Here is a 19,358-nt window from a genome sequence, read left to right as displayed (position 1 = left end):
CAAGCAAGAGAACTAACAGGATTTCTCAGGTTTTCTCCATTCTTATTTTCTTAATTATTCTGGGAAGCAACTGAAGAGGAGGGAATATGTATACTAGTTCCCATTTCCAGGCAAAGTTAGAGCGTCCACTGCCCAAGGCCTGTCCTTTGGATTTAATGAGCAAAATTTTCACACTTTTTTGTGGCGAAAAAATCTATTTTGGGCACTCCGCAAAGACCACATATTTGTTTAAAATTTCTGGTTTTAATCTCCACTCGCCTTGATGTAATTGTTGGCGACTTAGGTAGTCTGCTTTTGTGTTTAAAGCTCCTTTCAAATGCACAGCGGACAAAGAATGGAGACATGGTTCTGCAAAGTAAAAAAAAAAAAAAATTTCTCCAATCTGCATAAGCGACTCGCTTCTTGTAGTGCTCTGGCGGTTTATAACAGACACTGTAGTTGTATTGTCTGAAAAAATCTTTGTTTTCTTGGTACAGCTGGTGTTATGCTTCCTTTAGAGCATAGTAGACTGCCAGAAGTTCATTTGAGTTTGAAAAAAAAGAGGAAAGAATCTTGAGGATCCCAACGACCCTGAAAACTTCTCCAGTATGCGCCCCCATCCCCAAGGGCTTGCGTCTGTTGTGAGAATTTTTGGACTTTCTAGGACCCAGTCTAGCCCTTTGCTCAGATTGCTTTCTATTAACCACCAGAGAAGCAAGTCTTTGGTTTTGTGAGACAGAGGAAACATTTTATCTAGGTTTTCTACTGCACCGTTCCAACCGCTGGGTAGATTTTCTTGTAGAGCCCTTGAGTGGAATTGAGCCCAAGGCACCGCTTCCATAGCTGCAGTAAATAGGCCCAACAACAACATCCCCTTTCTTATGGAAATGGACAGGCAAGTCATTACTTCCCTCACTGTGTTTTAGAATTTTCTGGTCCAGAAGCAAAGTCTTTTGTTGCTGAGAATCTAGGATTATACCTAGAAAGTTTCTTTTGACCAGGGATGATTTTCCCCAATTTATAATCCAACCTAACTTTTTCAGGATAGGATGGCAATAGTGTGATTTAGAAATTCTGTGACTTGTCTTTCTGCCTGCCCAACCAAAAGGAAATCGTGTAAGTATGGGACGAATAAGCCTAACCCTTCTCGGATGTATGCTGCCATCTCGGTTATTACTTTGGCGAACACTCTGGGGGCCACAGCTATTCCAAACGGCAAGGCCCTGAAATGTAGGTGAGTCAGTGCTGTTTCTAATTTTATTGCTATGCGTAAATACTTAAATCGGGATGTATTGGGACGCGTAGGTCCACATCTTTTAAGTCTAGAGAGACCATAAAGCAGTCTTTTGTTAACGGGTTCACTGTTGACTTTACGGTCTCCATTTTGAACTTTTTGTAGAGGACATACTGGTTTAGAGGCTTTAGATTTATAATGGTACGGAAAGTAGAGGGTGGAATAAAAACCAAACCCTACTTCTTCCTGAGGTACTGGGACAAGAACCTGCTTTTCTAGCAGGGACAGAACTTTTTGAAGTGCTATTAACCCCATGGGTCCCGAGTGACGATGTCACCCATAGTCGAGTCGGAGGGAGACTGAGAAACTCCAGGCAAAGACCCTCTTCTAGGGTGCTTAAGAGAAGAATTGTTTCCCCACTCCACCACAAGTTTCTCAGTCAGCCCCTGACTCGCCCCAGACTGTCATTGCTGACTAGATTTTTTGGAACTTGTGGAGGCCTGGTTAAAGAGATACCCTTTAGATTTTTTGGGAAAACGCCACCTTGGAGTATCTTCAGATTTCCATTTTCTGTTGGGGGAAAAATAACGTTTGGATTTTCTAAAATATCTGCCAATACTGGCCCAAACAGTAATTTTCCCTCACAAGGAAGAGAACAAAGTTTGTTCTTTGAAGTGATGTCACCAGGCCAGGTCTTTAGCCATAGAGCCCTGCGGGCAGAATAAGAAAGCACTGCAGTTTTGGCTGATAACCTAAGAGCATCTGATGTTGAGTCTGCCAGAAATGCCGCAGATTTTTTATTAAGATGCATGGCATTTAATAATTCTTCATGAGGCACTTGATTCTGAATGTCTGAAGATAACTGATCCACCCAAAGAATCAAAGACCTGGCAACCCAGGAAACCACCACATTAGGCTTAAAAGGAGGCAGTGGCAGCTTCCCAGATTCCACGCAAAAAGGTCTCTGATTTTTTGTTCATAGGGTCCCGGAGAAGTCCTATCTCCTCTAAAGGAAGGGCACCTTTCCTGGAGACTTTGGAAATTGCTACATCTATTTTATGCACCTTATTCCCATTCCGTTAAATGGATATTTTCTTTGCCTTCTTTTCTGGATTTTCACATTCTTTTTTGATTAACCCAGAAATGCATCTATGTATCTAATCCTGCAAACAATGTCCTGAATTGATTTTTCTTCCCTAGGGTCTTCAATATTCATGGCTAATCATAAATTTTATTAAATTATCAGTGTCTTCTGACTGAAAGAAAGGCCTCCCTGAAGTAGTGTCCTCAACTGAAGAGGAATCCTAATCAGATTCTGCCGTCTCTACAGCAATTCCTTCCTCCTCTGACCCAGTTGGCTGCACAACTGTGATAATAGGGGTATCAGGAGTAGGAGCCACAGTTTTTTTTTATTTTACTTGGCCCGAGTCTGGGCATGCTGCGGCAGGCTTAGGTTCAGGAGGCATTTGGGCTGCAAGTAATTTTTCCTAGGGATCGACCGATATCGATTTTTTAGGGCCGATACCGATAATCTGTGGCCTTTCAGGCCGATAGCCGATAACTTATATCGATATTCCGGTATAAGTTATCGGCTATTTCTCCACCCCCCTGAAGAAGCCGCTGCAGATCATTGATTTAAATCAATGAACTGCAGCGGCTTTTGCTGGGCCAGAGACCGCCGCCACCCGCTTCTCTCCCCCTGTCTGTCCGGGGGTCCTCCCAACCACTGCTGCTGACCCCCACCGCACTGCACACCGCTGCCCCATTGCCTCCCCCACCGAAGCTGCCCCATTGCTTCCCCCATCCCCGGTTTTATAATTGCCTGTTCCCGGGGTCCGGGGCCCGCGTTACTTCTGGCTCCCGTCCTGCGCTGTCACTGTGCTCACTGACGGTGACGTTGCGTGAGGACGTCACTCGTCATTGCGCTGCGCAGCAGGAACCAGAAGTAGTGCGGGCCCCAGACCCTGGGAACAGGTAATTATAAAACCGGGTATGGGAGAGGCAATGGGGCAGCGGCAGTGGGGGCAGCATGCAATGCGGTGGTGGCGCGGTGCGGTGGGCGGGGCATTATCGGATTTTTGGCAAGGTAATTGCTTATACCGATAACGTCCAAAATCGTGAATATCGTCCGATAATATCGGCCAACACGGTAATCTGTCGATCCCTAATTTTTCCTGTGATGTCCTCTTGCGCAGCTCCTCAGGGCAACGTCAGGTGTGTCATTCCTAGGAACTACTGCAACTCAGCTCACTGTTTTAACCCCTTAAGGACCGACCCATTATTTACCTCTGACCAGGCTCTTTTTTTATTTGACATGTATCTCTTTAACCCCTTAAGGACTCAGGGTTTTTCAGTTTTTGCACTTTCGTTTTTTCCTCCTTACCATTTAAAAATCATAACCCTTTCAATTTTCCACCTAAAAATCCATATTATGGCTTATTTTTTGCATCACCAATTCTACTTTGCAGAGACATCAGTCATTTTACCCAAAAATTCACGAAGAAATGGAAAAAAAAAATCATTGTGCGACAAAATCGAAGAAAAGACGCCATTTTGTAATTTTGGGGGCTTCCGTTTCTACGCAGTGCATATTTCGGTAAAAATGACACCTTATTATTCTGTAGGTCCATACGGTTAAAAAGGATACCCTACTTATATAGGTTTGATTTTGTCGTACTTCTGGAAAAAATCATAACTACATGCAGGAAAATTTATACGTTTAAAAATGTCCTCTTCTGACCACTATAACTTTTATTTTTCCACGTACAGGGCAGTATGAGGGCTAATTTTTTGCGCCGTGATCTGAAGTTTTTATCGGTAAGATTTTTGTTTTGATCGGACTTTTTGATCACTTTTTATTCATTTTTTAATGGTATAAAAAGTGACCAAAATATGTTTTTGGACTTTGGAATTTTTTTGCGCGTACGCCATTGACTGTGCGGTTTAATTAACAATATATTTTTATAGTTCGGACATTTACGCACGCGGCGATAACACATATGTTTATTTTTATTTACACTGTTATTTTTTTTTATGGGAAAAGGGGGGTGATGCAAACTTTTATTAGGGAAGGGGTTAAATGACCTTTAACAACACTTTTTTCTTACTTTTTTTTTTGCAGTGTTATAGGTATTAGCCGCGGGTCCCGGCCGTTGATGAGCGCCGGGACCGACGCGATGTGATGCGCTTCATATCGCGGGAGCCGGCGCAGGACGTAAATATACGTCCTGCGTCGTTAAGGGGTTAAATGGTAACTTTAGAACGCTTTTTCTGAGCAGAGCGATTCTGAGACAGTTTTTTCATGACATATTGTACTTTATATAACTGGTGCATTTTTGTTGACAAGCATTTTTTATGAAAAACTTCAAAATATTGTGAAAAAATAGAAAATTTCTGGCGTTTTTTTATTTTTTTTATGGTGTACACTGTGCGGTAAAAGTGATGTTATATTTATTCTGTGGGTCAGTACGATTATGGCGATACCCATTTTATATAGCTTTCTATGTTCTTTTTCCTTTTCTGAGCAAAATTCTTTTTCTGCCATTCATTTTCCAACAGCTGTAATTTTCGTCCGACGCCATTGAGTAAGGGCTTATTTTTCGCAGGATGAGCTGTACTTTTTATTGGTATAATTTTTGTGCTACCTTTTGATCTTTTTTATTCCGCTATTTGTACCAAAATTGGCGAATTTTGCGCTTTTTTTTATTTTTTTTTACGGCGTTCACCGTGCGGGATAATTTACATTATAGTTTTATAGTACACGTCATTAGACATTGCAATACCTATTATATATTTTGTGTTTTTGATCTTTTTGGTGATAATACAGGGCTTTTATTGAGAAAGGGGCATTTTTTTATTTTTTACACTTCATACTTTTATTGAAGAACTTTTAAATCTTATTTTTTACACTTTTTACAGGTTATACTATGCTGCAATACATTTGGACTGCAGCACAATATAACCTAATGAGCTGCAGACACTACAGCCTGTGCGATCCAGCCTCTGGCTGGATCTCTTAGGCTTCCGTAGCAAGCAGACAGGAGGTCATGATCAGACCTCCTGCTGCCATAGCAACCAACAGCGACCCGCGATTGTATCATGGCACGCCGTTGGAGGACAGGGGGAGAGCGCTCCCCCTGTCAACACCATAGATGCCGTGATCAGGATTGATCACGGCATCTATGGGGTTAATGCTGCCGGGACCGGCGCAATCGCGGCTCTGGCGGGACTCTGGCTGTGATTGACACCCGGGTCCCGTCGCCGATCTCCTGTGCTGCCCACGGCAGTGCCCGACATCGCTATGACGTATGCATACGTCCAATTGCGCGAACGTGTCGAATGATTGGATGTATGCATATGTCCTATAGCGGGAAGGGGTTAAAGGTCCTGCAACACACCTGGGGGTGACATCTGTCGACTTGCTATTGTGTTCCGGCACCTAGTTTGGAAAGCCCTGATCTAGGTCCTTGGCGCTTGATTGCTAAAGCCTGCCTAAGGCTTTAATATAAATGTATTTTCTAATTTTCCATCTTACTAACTACACTATAAAATCCTCAAATCTTGTGGTTTTCACTCTGAAGAAGAACATGGTACCTGGCTTTCACTGGCAATAGAAGAAAATCTTGGTAATATTTTCACATTTAATGGAGAACTGCAGTACCAGGCAAAGACATCATAAAGTGTAGTGCTCTGTTAAAAGGTGAACATTAAATAAAAATTGGGAAATTTTTTTTTAGTGGACACTTAAACAGTGGCAAGTGCTACAGCAATTAAAGCTTTTTGTATAGAGCAAATCTTACCAATGGCTGAAAGCAGACACATAACTAGGAGTATTAGCACACACCAAAAGACATCTGTATTCATCTGTCTTTCAAGCTTGCTACGTTTATATCGAGGTCCGTTGTTGTTTAACAATGCTTTGGTCTCATGGCCTACAAAAGGGAGGAAAAAAAAAATTATTAACAAAAGACACATAGTAAGAAAATAAAGTCATAATACCCCGCTAATTACAGGCCATTTTAGCTACATTTTTCTATTTTGCTCCTTTGTGCTTTTAAAGCAAATTCCCACCATTACATAAAAACAGAATATACTCAATTATGACAGACATGGCCAGTATAAAATAGCACATGAATGCCTGCTTGCAAAGTGCAACATGTGTGATCCAAGAGGCACAATAAACATGGATGTACTTAAAGAGTACCTGTCATCAAAACATATTTTCTAAACTGACTCAGATTATATTCCCCAATACTCCTAACACCCCTCCTGCCTTAAATTTAGCAAATTTTGAAAGGTTTTGTTTTCACGCTGTACACTTTATGGTAAAAATGACATGCTTTCTTTATTCTGTGGGTTAATACGATTAAAATGATACCCATGTTATATGCTTTTCTATAATTGTACAGCTTAAAAAAAAAATCTCTAACTATTTGAACAGAATTACCGTATATACTCGAGTATAAGCCGACCCGAGTATAAGCCGAGACCCCTAATTTCAACCCAAAATCCCAGGAAAAGTTATTGACTCGAGTATAAGCCTAGGGTGGGAAATACCTCATCCCCCCCTGTCATCATCCAGACCCGTCATTAACATCCTCATCATCATCCCCTTGTCATCATCCCACACATCCCCCCTTCATCATCCCCTTATCATCCCACACATCCCCCCTTCATCATCCCCTTATCATCCCACACATCCCCCCTTCATCATCCCCTTATCATCCCGCACATCCCCCCTTCATCATCCCCTTATCATCCCGCACATCCCCCCTTCATCATCCCCTTATCATCCCGCACATCCCCCCTTCATCATCCCCTTATCATCCCGCACATCCCCCCTTCATCATCCCCTTATCATCCCACACACCCCCCTTCATCATCCCCACCCCCCTTCATCATCCCCACACCCCCCCCCCTTCATCATCCTCTTCTCATCATTCGCCCTCAGTGGTCTTCAACCTGCGGACCTCCAGAGGTTTCAAAACTACAACTCCCAGCAAGCCCGGGCAGCCATCGGCTGTCCGGGCTTGCTGGGAGTTGTAGTTTTGAAACCTCCGGAGGTCCGCAGGTTGAAGACCACTGCGGCCTTCATCATCATCCAGCCCCCTCTCACCCCCTTTAGTTCTGAGTACTCACCTCCGCTCGGCGCTGGTCCGGTCCTGCAGGGCTGTCCGGTGAGGAGGTGGTCCGGTGAGGAGGTGGTCCGGGCTGCTATCTTCACCGGGGGGCGCCTCTTCTCCGCGCTTCCGGCCCGGAATAGAGGCGTTGCCTTGACAATGACGCAGAAGTACGTTGGCAATGAACGCACCTCTGCGTCGTTGTCACGGCAACGTGACTATTCTGAGGCCGGGCCCGAAGCGCTTAGAAGAGGCGCCCCCGTTGAAGATAGCAGCCCGGAAACACTATCCCACCGGACCACCTCCTCTCCGGACAGTCCTGCAGCACCGGACCAGCGCCGAGCGGAGGTGAGTACTCAGAACTAAAGGGGGGTGAGAGGGGGCTGGATGATGTTGAAGGCCGCAGTGGTCTTCAACCTGCGGACCTCCGGAGGTTTCAAAACTACAACTCCCAGCAAGCCCGGACAGCCGATGGCTGCCCGGGCTTGCTGGGAGTTGTAGTTTTGAAACCTCTGGAGGTCCGCAGGTTGAAGACCACTGCGGGTGGGGGAGTTCACTCGAGTATAAGCCGAGGGGGGTGTTTTCAGCACGAAAAATCGTGCTGAAAAACTCGGCTTATACTCGAGTATATACGGTAGTATGTTTGAAATTGCTGACCACCTATAACTTTCAAATTTTTCCATAAATGGGGCGGTATGAGGGCTAATTTTTTGCGCCGTGATCTATAGTTTTTATTGGTACCACTTTTGCTTAGGTTTTACTTTTTATTAATTTTTTATTGATTTTCACCGTACGGGATAATTAACAATATATTTTGATAGTTCAGACTTTTACGTAATAATATGTTTATTAATTCTTTTAACTTTTTTTTTTTTTTTTTTTTTTACACTTTAATAGTCCTCATAGGGGACTATTCATAGCAATAATTTGATTGCTAATACTGTTCAGTGCTATGCATAGGACATAGCACTGATCAGTATTCTCGGTCATCTTCTGCTCTGGTCTGCTCGATCTCAGACCAGAGCATAAGACCCCTGGAAGGAGGCACGTGAAGGGACCTCTGTCCGCCATTACGGATGATCGGATCCCAGTGGCAGCGCTACGGGCGATCCTATCATCCATTTAACGTACCGCACTGCCGCAGATCCCGTGATCTCTATTGATCACTGCATCTGAGGTTTTAATGGCAGACGTCAGCGCAATCGCGGATGTCCGCCATTACCGGGACCTGCCGTGCATTACGTGAACACTGGTGCCGGTCACGGCGGAGCATAAATGTACACCATGGCACGGCACCATGACGTACATTTACATCCATTGTCATTAAGGGGTTAAATAGCAAGTAAATAGCAAAGTGTCTTATAATTACATAAGGAACAATATATTTAAAGTTTAGTTTGGTGACAGGTACTCCAAGATATTTAAAAAACATGACTAAAAAAGGAGAAACTGACAGCTAGTAACCTGCACTAAATCCAGTATACCAGGTGTAGCGAGGCTGCAATGCCTGCGCTCTGCCATGAGGTAAATGTGATTTGACCTATGAATCACAACTTAGGTGTTTTATGAAGCCTTTAGGCTGTGTTCACACATTGAACCATTACTGGATTCTTGCAGCGATTTTCCAAAATTGTGGTAAAAATTACCCCATCATTTGGAGGAAGATAATGGCAAAAACTAATGAAAAGCAGCAAGAAACACAAAGTGTGAACAAAGCCTCACGGGAGGTGTATACATATACTGACCCCAGAGATGGAGCTATGAGTGGTGGGGAGGAATCTGGGAGCAAGCAGGAGGGATATAGTAGGTAATGATGTCACCCTGTAGTCCACAGGTAGACTTAGTCTGGAACCATTAGGCACTGGAAGATCTGGAGAGTCAAACTGGTGATTACGTGACCAAGATTAAGTATATAACACAAATGCAGCTGCACTGGAATAAAACAAAAGGTGCTGTATGACAAGTAAAATGGCGAATGTGCATGAAATCAAAGAAAAAATAGAGTTCTTAAAATTTCCATGCTTAGAAAGAATTGGTAGGGGGTACGGTGTGTGTGTGTGGGCTGAGGGTACACAACAACACTTAACCCCTTAAGGACACAGATTTTCTCATTTTTGCTTTTTCCTCTTTGCCTTTTAATAGCCCTAAAACACATTTAATTTTCCACCTACAGCTTCATTAGGGTTTGTATTTATACCCACTAAAATGTACTTTACATAGTTAGTACGGTTGAAAAAAGACATCCGTCCATCAAGTTTCTTTGAAGAAACAGAAGCCCACAAAATTAGCAAAATGGCACTGGTGTACTTCCTGATAAAAATTATGCTTTATCTTTATTATGTAGGTCTATACAATGACAACACACAGCTTATATAGGTTACTTTTATAACTTATAAAAATTATAACTTTATTTTTCTGTATACATGGCTATATGAGTGCTCTTTTTGTGCCGTGGTCTGTAGTTTTTATTGATACCATTTTTGTTTTGATAGGACTATCACCTTTTATACATAAAAAAAAAAATTCTGGTATATAAAGTACGGTAGCCAAAAATACACATTTCTGGACTAAGCTATTTAATTAGCATTATTATTTTAAATAGTTCAGACATTTACACACACTGCGATACCACATATTAACCCCTTCACGCAAAATGACGGGTATACCCTTTAGATATCGACCGATTATCGGTATGGCCAATATTATCGGCCGATAATCACGATTTTGGGCATTATCGGTATCGGCAATTACCTTGCCGATAAGCCGATAATGCCCCGCCCCCAGCACCGCGACCGCCCAAAGACCCTGAACCGCCCGCTTTAAATCAATGTTCTGCAGCGGTGTCGAGGGGGGATAAATAGCCCTTTAGGTGTTTCACAGGAATAGCAGCAAAGTGAAGGAGAAAATTTTAAATAGTCATTTTTTAAACTCGCATGTTCTTGTAGACCCAGCTTTTTAATTTTTACAAGTGGTAATAAGAAAAAAAAGCCCCCCAAAATTTGTAACCCAATTTCTCTTGATTAGGAAATACCTCATATGTGTATGTCAAGTGTTCGGTGGGCGCAGTAGAGGGCTCAGAAGGGAAGGAGCGACAATGGGATTTTGGAGAGTGAATTTTGCAGAAATGGTTTTTGGGGGGCATGTCACTTTTAGGAAGCTCCTATGGTGCCAGAACAGCAGAACCCCCCCCCCTCATGGCATACCATTTTGGAAACTACACCCCTCAAGGCACGTAACAAGGGGTCCAGTGAGCCTTAACACCTCACAGGTGTTTGACGACTTTTCGTTAAAATCGGATGTGTAAATGAAAAAAAAAATTTTGACTAAAGTGCATTTTTCCCCCCCAAATTTACCATTTTTACAAAAAGGCAATGGGAGAAAATGCCCCCCAAAATTTGTAACCCCATCTCTTCTGAGTATGGAAATACCCCATGTTAGGACGTAAAATGCTTTGCTGGCGAACTACAATGCTCAGAAGAGAAGGAATGTCATTGGGCTTTTGGAAAGCAAATTCGTTTGGAATGGTAGTCAGGGGCCATGTGCGTTTACAAAGCCCCCTGTGGTGCCAGAACAGTGGACCCCCCCACATGTGACCCCATTTTGGAAACTACACCCCTCACAGAATTGAATAAGGGGTGCAGTGAGTATTTACACCCCACTGGCGTTTGACAGATCTTTGGAACAGTGGGCTGTGCAAATGAAAAATTGAATTTTTCATTTTCACGGACCACTGTTCCAAAAATCTGTCAGACACCTGTGGGGCGTAAATGCTCACTGCACCCCTTAACCCCTTAAGGACCAAGGACGTACCGGTACGTCCTTGGTCCTGCTCTTCTGATATAACGCGGGGTTACACAGTAAGCCCGCGTCATATCACGGCGGGCCCGGCGTCATAGTGAAGCCGGGACCCACCTCTAATAGCGTGCAGCGCCGATCGCGGCGCCACGCGCTATTAACCCTTTAGCCGCGCGCTCAGAGCTGAGCCGCGCGGCTAAAAGTGAAAGTTCCCGGCTAGCTCAGTCGGGCTGTTTGGGATAGCCGCGGCTAATCGCGGCATCCCGAACAGCTGACAGGACAGCGGGAGGGCCCCTTCCTGCCTCCTCGCTGTCCGATCGCCGAATGACTGCTCAGTGCCTGAGATCCAGGCATGAGCAGTCATGTGGCAGAATCGTTGATCACTGGTTTCTTATGAGAAACCAGTGATCAGCATAGGAGATCAGTGTGTGCAGTGTTATAGGTCCCTATGGGACCTATAACACTGCAAAAAAAAAAAGTGGAAAAAAAAGTGAATAAAGATCATTTAACTCCTCCCCTATTAAAAGTTTGAATCACCCCCCTTTTCCAATAAACAAAAAAAAAAAAACTGTGTAAATAGAAATAAAAATAAACATATATGGTATCACCGCGTGCGGAAAGGTCCGAATTATAAAAATATATCATTAATTAAACCGCTCGGTCAATGGCGTGCGCGCAAAAAAATTCCAAAGTCCAAAATAGTGTATTTTTGGTCAATAAGTCCTATCAATGCAAAAATGGTACCGTTAAAAACTTCAGATCACGGCGCAAAAAATGAGCCCTCATACCGCCCCATACACGGAAAAATAAAAAAGTTATAGGGGTCAGAAGATTACAATTTTAAACGTATTAATTTTCCTGCATGTAGTTATGATTTTTTCCAGAAGTCTGACAAAATCAAACCTATATAAGTAGGGTATCATTTTAATCGTATGGACCTACAGAATAAATATCAGGTGTCATTTTTACCGAAAAATGTACTACGCAGAAACGGAAGCCCCCAAAAGTTACAAAACCACGTTTTTTTTTCAATTTTGTCGCACAATGATTTTTTTTCCCGTTTCACCGTAGATTTTTGGGCAAAATGACTGACGTCATTACAAAGTAGAATTGGTGGCGCAAAAAATAAGCCATCATATGGATTTTTAGGTGCAAAATTTAAAGAGTTATGATTTTTTAAAGGCAAGGAGCAAAAAACGAAAATGCAAAAACGGAAAAAACCCCGGTCCTTAACCCCTTAAGGACCCAGCCATTTTACACCTTAGGACCCGGCCATTTTTTGCACATCTGACCACTGTCACTTTAAAAGCATTCCAGAGTTATTAATGTTTAGTTATCATTCTGATTCCGAGATTGTTTTTTCGTGACATATTCTACTTCAACTTAGTGGTAAAATTTTTTGGTAACTTACATCCTTTCTTGGTGAAAAATCCCAAAATTTGATGAAAAATTAGAAAATTTAGCATTTTTCTAACTTTGAAGCTCTCTGCTTGTAATGAAAATGGATATTCCAAATATTATTTTATTTTATTCACATATACAATATGTCTACTTTATGTTTGCATCATAAAATTGACGAGTTTTTACTTTTGGAAGACACCAGAGGGCTTCAAAGTTCAGTGGCAATTTTCCAATTTTTCACAAAATTTCCAAAATCACAATTTTTCAGGGACCAGTTCAGGTTTGAAGTGGATTTGAAGGGTCTTCATCTTAGAAATACCCCACAAATGACCCCATTATAAAAACTGCACCCCCCAAAATATTCAAAATGACATTCAGTCAGCATTTTAACCCTTTAGGTGTTTCACAGGAATAGCAGCAAAGTGAAGAAGAAAATTCACAATTTCCATTTTTTACACTCGCATGTTCTTGTAGACCCAATTTTTGAATTTTTACAAGGGGTAAAAGGAGAAAATGTATACTTCTATTTGTAGCCCAATTTCTCTTGACTAAGCACATACCTCATATGTCTATGTAAAGTGTTCGGCGGGCGCAGTAGAGGGCTCAGAAGGGAAGGAGCGACAAGGGGATTTTGGAGCGTACGTTTTTCTGAAATGGTTTTTGGGGGGCATGTCCCATATAGGAAGCCCCTATGGTGCCAGGACAGCAAAAAATACCCACATGGCATACCATTTTGGAAACTAGACCCCTTGAGGAACGTAACAAGGAATAAAGTGAACCTTAATACCCCACAGGTGTTTCACGACTTTTGCATATGAAAAAAAATATTTAAAAAATTTCAATAAAATGTGTGCTTCCCCCCAAATTTCACATTTTTGCAAGGGTTAATAGCAGAAAATAGCCCCCAAAATTTGTAACCCCATCTCTTCTGAGTATGGAGGTACCCCATAAGTTGACATGAAGTGCACTATGGGCGAACTACAATGCTCAGAAGAGAAGGAGTCATATTTGGCTTTTTGAGAGCAAATTTTGCTCGGGGGCATGTCGCATTTAGGAAGCCCCTATGGTGCCAGGACAACAAAAAATACCCACATGCCATACCACATTGGAAACTAGACCCCTTGAGGAACGTAACAAGGGGTACAGTGAGCATTTACCCCCCACTGGTGTCTGTCATATCTTTGGAACAGTGGGCTGTACAAAATTTTTAATTTGCGCAGCCCACTGTTCCAAAGATCTGTCAGACACCAGTGGGGTGTAAATTCTCACTGCACCCCTCATTACATTCCATGAGGGGTGTAGTTTCCGAAATGGGGTCACATGTGGTTTATTTTTTTTTGCGTTTGTCAAAACCGCTGTAACAATCAGCCACCCCTGTGCAAATCACCTCAAATGTACATGGCGCACTCTCCCTTCTGAGCCTTGTTGTGCGCCCCCAGAGCACTTTGCGCCCACATATGGAGTATCTGCGTAGTCGGGAGAAGTTGCATTACAAATTGTGGGGGGCTTTTTTCCCTTTTACCTCTTGTCAAAATGAAAAGTATGGGGAAACACCAGCATGTTAGTGTAAAAAAAAATTTTTTTTTTACACTGACATGCTGGTGTAGACCCCAATTTCACCTTTTCATAAGGGGTGAAAGGAGAAAAAGCCCCCCAAAATTTGTAAGGCAATTTCTCCTAAGTACGGCGATACCCCGTATGTGACCCTAAACTGTTGCCTTGAAATACGACAGGGCTCCAAAGTGACAGCGCCATGTGCATTTGAGGCCTGAATTAGGGATTTGCATTGGGATGGACATAGGGGTATTCTACGCCAGTGATTCCCAAACAGGGTGCCTCCAGCTGTTGCAAAACTGCCAGCATGCTTGGACAGTCAACGGCTGTCCGGCAATACTGGGAGTTGTTTTGCAACAGCTGGAGGCTCCATTTTGAAAACAGTGGCGTACCAGACGTTTTTCATTTTTATTGGGGAAGGAGGGGGGCTGTGTAGGGGTATGTGTATATGTAGTGTTTTTTACTTTTTATTTTATTTTGTGTTCGTGTAGTGTAGTGTTTTTAGGGTACAGTCACACGGGCAGGGGGGTTACAGCGATTTTCCCGCTGCGAGTTTGAGCTGCCGCGCAAAATTTGCTGCATCGCAAACTTGCAGCCTGATACTCACTGTAAGCCCCCTGCCCATGTGAATGCACCCTGTACATTCACAGGGGGAGGGGGACCTCCAGCTGTTGCAAAACTACAACTCCCAGCATGCACAGTCTATCAGTGCATGCTGGTAGTTATAGTTTTGCCACAGCTGGAGGCACACGGGTTGGGAAACACTGAGTTAGGAAACAGACAATGTTTCCCAACCAGTGTGCCTCCTGTTGTTGCAAAACCACAACTCCCAAACATTCTCAGGCATGCTGGGAGTAGTAGTTCGGCAACATCTTTAGAGCCAGATGTTGCCGAACTACAACTCCCAGCATGCTTGGAGTTGTAGTTTTGCAACATCTGGAGGACTACAGTTTGCAGATCACTACTACAGTGGTTCCCAACCCTTCCAGATGTTGCAAAACTACAACTCCCAGTATGCCAAAACTGTCCAGGCATGCTGGGAGTTGTAGTTCTGCAACGAAGGGCCAGATGTTACAGAACTACAACTCCCAGCATGCCTGGACAGTAAGGGCATGCTGAGAATGTGTAGTTTTGCAACATCTGGAAGGGCACAGTGGTCTCCAAACTGTGGACCTCCAGATGTTGCAAAACTAACTCCCAGCATGCCCAGACGCCAAGGGCTGTCTGGGCATGCTGGGAGTTGTAGTATATAGGGTCCCAATACAGCAATGCATGTCGCTTTACGGCGACGTGCATTGCTGTAAAGGGCCCGACCGCGGCTGAAGATCTACTGACCTGTCGCCGCCGCCACCATCTTCCTCGCCGGGATCCGGGTCTTCAGGGACGAGGTAAGTACCGGGGCCGGTCCCCAGCACTCCCCGTCCCCCGCCGCATCCTCCGGTCTTCCTCCAGTCATCTCCGGACTTCAAGGGGCCGGGCAGGACGGGAGGAAGTAACCGCCCCCCCTCCTGCGATTGGTCGGTTAACTAACCGACAGATCGCAGGGGATAGGAGGAGGTGGCCGGCTTGCCACCTCGCTCCTAGGCTCCAGCATGGTCCTGGCTGTCTGTGACAGCCGGGATCATGCGAAATTACCGGGCGGTCGGGTCCCAGAGACCCGATCAGCCCGGTATCGCCGCAGATCGCAAGGGCGATTTCCCTTGCGATTTGCGGCGATCGCCGACATGGGGGGCATACATGGCCCCCCTCGGCGTTTGCCCTGGATCCCTGCTGAAGGATTTCAGCAGGGATCCGCTTCCGATCTCCGCCGGGTGAGCGGCGGAGACCAGGAAAAGACCATGACGTATGCATACGTCATGGGTCCTTAAGACCCAGGGTGTGATGGCGTATGCATACGTCATGGGTCCTGAAGAGGTTAAGGGGTTAAAGGGGTACTCCAGTGAAAAGCTTTTTTCTTTTAAATCAACTCGTTGCAGAAAATTAAACATATTTGTAAATTATTTCTATAAAAAAAATCTTAATCCTTCCAGTACTTATTAGCTGCTGAATGCTACAGAGGAAATTCCTTTCTTTTTGGAACACTGATGACATCACAAGCACAGTGCTCTCTGCTGACATCTCTGTCCATTTTAGCAACCATGCATAGCAGATGCATAGCAGATGTATGCTAAGGGCAGCAGGGTGGCTCAGTGATTAGCATTGCTGCCTTGCAGTGCTGGGGACTTGGGTTCAAATCCCACTAAGGACAACAATAAATAAAGCGTTATTATAATAATGTCAGCAGAGAGAACTGTGCTCGTGATGTCATCAGAGAGCATTCCAAGAAGAAAATAATTTCCTCTGTAGTATTCAGCAGCTAATAGGTACAGGAAGGATTAAGATTTTTTAATAGAAGTAATTTACAAATATGTTTGTTTAACTTTCTGCCACCAGTTGATTTAAAAGAAAAAAGGTTTTCACCGGAGTACCCCTTTAATACATTACATGAGGGGTGTAGTCTCCAAAATGGGGTCACATGTGGGGGGGGGGGGGGTCCATTGTTCTGGCACTATGGGGGCTTTGTAAACACAAGTGGCCTTCAATTCCGGACAATATTTCTCTTCAAAATCCCAATGGTGCTCCTTTTCTTCTGAGCATTGTGGTCCGAGCACTTTACATCCACATATGGGGCATTTTCCTACTCAGAAGAAATGGGGTTACAAATTTTGGGGGGCTTTTTTCCTATTTTCCCTTGTGAAAATGAAAAATTTAGGGTAACACCAGCATTTTAGTGAAAACTTTTTTTTTTTTTTTGTTTCATTTTCCCATCCAAATTTAATGAAAATTTGTCAAACACCTTTGGGGTGTTAAGGCTCACTATATCCCTTGTCACGTTCCGTGAGGGGTGTAGTTTCCAAAATGGGGTCACAGGTGGGTATTTATTTTTTTGCTTTTATGTCAGAACCGCTGTAAAATCAGCCACCCCTCTGCAAATTACCAATTTAGGCCTCAAACGTACATGGTGCGCTCTCACTCCTGAGCCTTGTTGTGCGCCCGCAGAGCATTTTACGCCCACATATGGGGTATTTCCATACTCAGGAGAAATTGAGTTACAAATTTTTGGGGTCTTTTTTTCCTTTTACCGCTTGTGAAAATAAAATGTATGGGGTACCAAAAGTGTAAAAAATTTTTTTTTTTTTACACTAACAGGCTGGTGTAGCCCCCAACTTTTCCTTTTCATAAGGTGTAAAAGGAGAAAAAGCCCCCCAAAATTTGTAGTGAAATTTCTCCCCAGTACGGAAATACCCCATATGTGGCCCTAAACGGTTTCCTTGAAATATGACAGGGCTTTGAATTGAGAGAGCGCCATGCGCATTTGAGGACTAAATTAGGGATGGCATAGGGGTGGACATAGGGGTATTCTACTCCAGTGATTCCCAAACAGGGTGCCTACAGCTGTTGCTAAATTCCCAGCATGCCTGGACAGTCAGTGGCTGTCCAGAAATGCTGGGAGTTGTTGTTTTGCAACAGCTGGAGGCTGCGTTTTGGAAACACTGCCGTACAATAAGTTTTTCATTTCTTTTGGGGGGGGGGGGCAGTGTAAGGGGGTGTATATGTAGTGTTTTACCCTTTATTATGTGTTCGTGTAGTGTTGTGTTTTTAGGGTACATTCGCACTGGTGGGTTACGGTGAGTTTCCCGCTAGGCGTTTGTGCTGCGGCGAAAAATTTACCACAGCCCAAACTTGAAGCAGGAAACTTACTATAAACCTGCCCGTGTGAATGTACCCTGTATGTTCACATGGGGGGGAAGCCTCCAGCCGTTTCAAGACTACAACTCCTAGCATGTACTGACTGAGGAGTTGTACTTTTGCGACAGCTGGAGGCACACTGGTCGGAAAACCTTCAGTTAGGTTCTGTTACCTAACTCCGTATTTTCCAACCAGTGTGCCTCCGGCTGTTGCAAAACTACAACTCCCAGCATGTACTGATCGCCGAAGGGCATGCTGGGATATGTAGTTATGCAATAGTTGGAGGTACGCAACTACAACTCCCAGCATGCCGAGACAGCTGTTTGCTGTTTGGGCATGCTGGGATATGCAGTTTTTCAACATCTGGAGGGCTACAGTTTATAGACCACTGCACAGTGATCTCCAAACTGTGACCCTCCAGATGTTGCAAACCTACAAATCCCAGCATGCCCAGACAGCAAAGAGCTCTTTGGGCATGCTAGGAGTAATAGTTTTCCAAGATCTGGAGGGATACAGGTTAGACACTACTGTATAGTGGTCTCAAACTGCAGTCCTCCAGCTGTTGCAAAACTACATATTCCAGCACGCTCAAACAGCTATCTGGGCATGCTGGGAGTTGTAGTTTTGCAACATATGGAGGGCTACAGGTTAGAGACCACTGTATAATGGTCTCAGATTGTAGCCCCCCAGATGTTGCTAGGCAACTTACCGGCTTCCGTCGGATCCAGGGAGCCGTCCTCTTCTGCCGCACGCCGATCCCCCGCAGCCTCCGGACGGGTAAGTGGACGTCGGCACCCGGTCCTCTTTGTTTTCCCCATTCTGCCCCGCCTATTGTGGGTGGGCAGGATGGGAAAAACTAAAGTAAACCCCCCCGCCCACCGATCTGCTATTGGTGGTCACGTCTAGACCACCAATAGCAAGGATAGGAGGGGTGGCACCCCTGCCACCACACTCCTATCCCTTCAGGGGGATCGTTTGTGTCTTCAACAACTGCGATCCCCCTTATATTCCGGGTCACCATAGACCCGTAATGACCCGGAATCGGCGCAAATCACAAGTGTGAATTCACTTGCGATTTGCGCCGATCGACGACATGGGGGGGGTCTGATGACCCCCCCCCCCCCCCTAGGCATTTGCGCGGGGTGCCTGCTGATCGATATCAGCAGCCACACCGGTCCGGTTCCCGCCCGTCAGGGACCGAAATTCCCACGGGCGTATGGATACACCCTTTACAATACTGTAAACATGGGTATCATTTGAATAATACTGACCTACAGAATAGAGATAACATGTCATTGTTACCGTGGAATGCACTCCATAAAAACGAAACCCCCAAAAATGCAGAGTTGAGTTTTTTGTTTACTTTTTTTGGTTGCTCTGGCTCTAGCAATGCTGCCACTTGCTACTCCAGATCCCATGGTGCAGTCCCATGATGTCACCATACATTGTGGCCTCCCTCACGTGCTGCTGCACTACTTGACATCACCAGTGCACTACCACTGGGGACCACCGAAGAAGTGGCAGCAGAATGACTGGAGGTTGAATAG

At 44.3% G+C, this 19,358-nt stretch overlaps 1 protein-coding gene across 3 annotated transcripts in view; it reads right to left on the bottom strand.

Annotated features, from left to right (window-relative positions):
* ATP10A (ATPase phospholipid transporting 10A (putative)) overlaps nt 1-19,358 on the bottom strand; it is a 147,959-nt gene that overhangs the window by 53,949 nt on the left and 74,652 nt on the right. For all 3 annotated transcript variants that reach the window (XM_056555901.1, XM_056555902.1, XM_056555903.1), the window contains exon 5: nt 6,013-6,144. In XM_056555901.1, coding sequence (XP_056411876.1) covers nt 6,013-6,144 — 132 coding nt within the window. The remainder of the gene's footprint in view (nt 1-6,012; nt 6,145-19,358) is intronic.

Source organism: Hyla sarda, chromosome 2, assembly GCF_029499605.1.
Source record: "Hyla sarda isolate aHylSar1 chromosome 2, aHylSar1.hap1, whole genome shotgun sequence".
Lineage (NCBI taxonomy): Eukaryota > Metazoa > Chordata > Amphibia > Anura > Hylidae > Hyla > Hyla sarda.
This window is presented reverse-complemented; position numbering and strand designations above follow the sequence as displayed.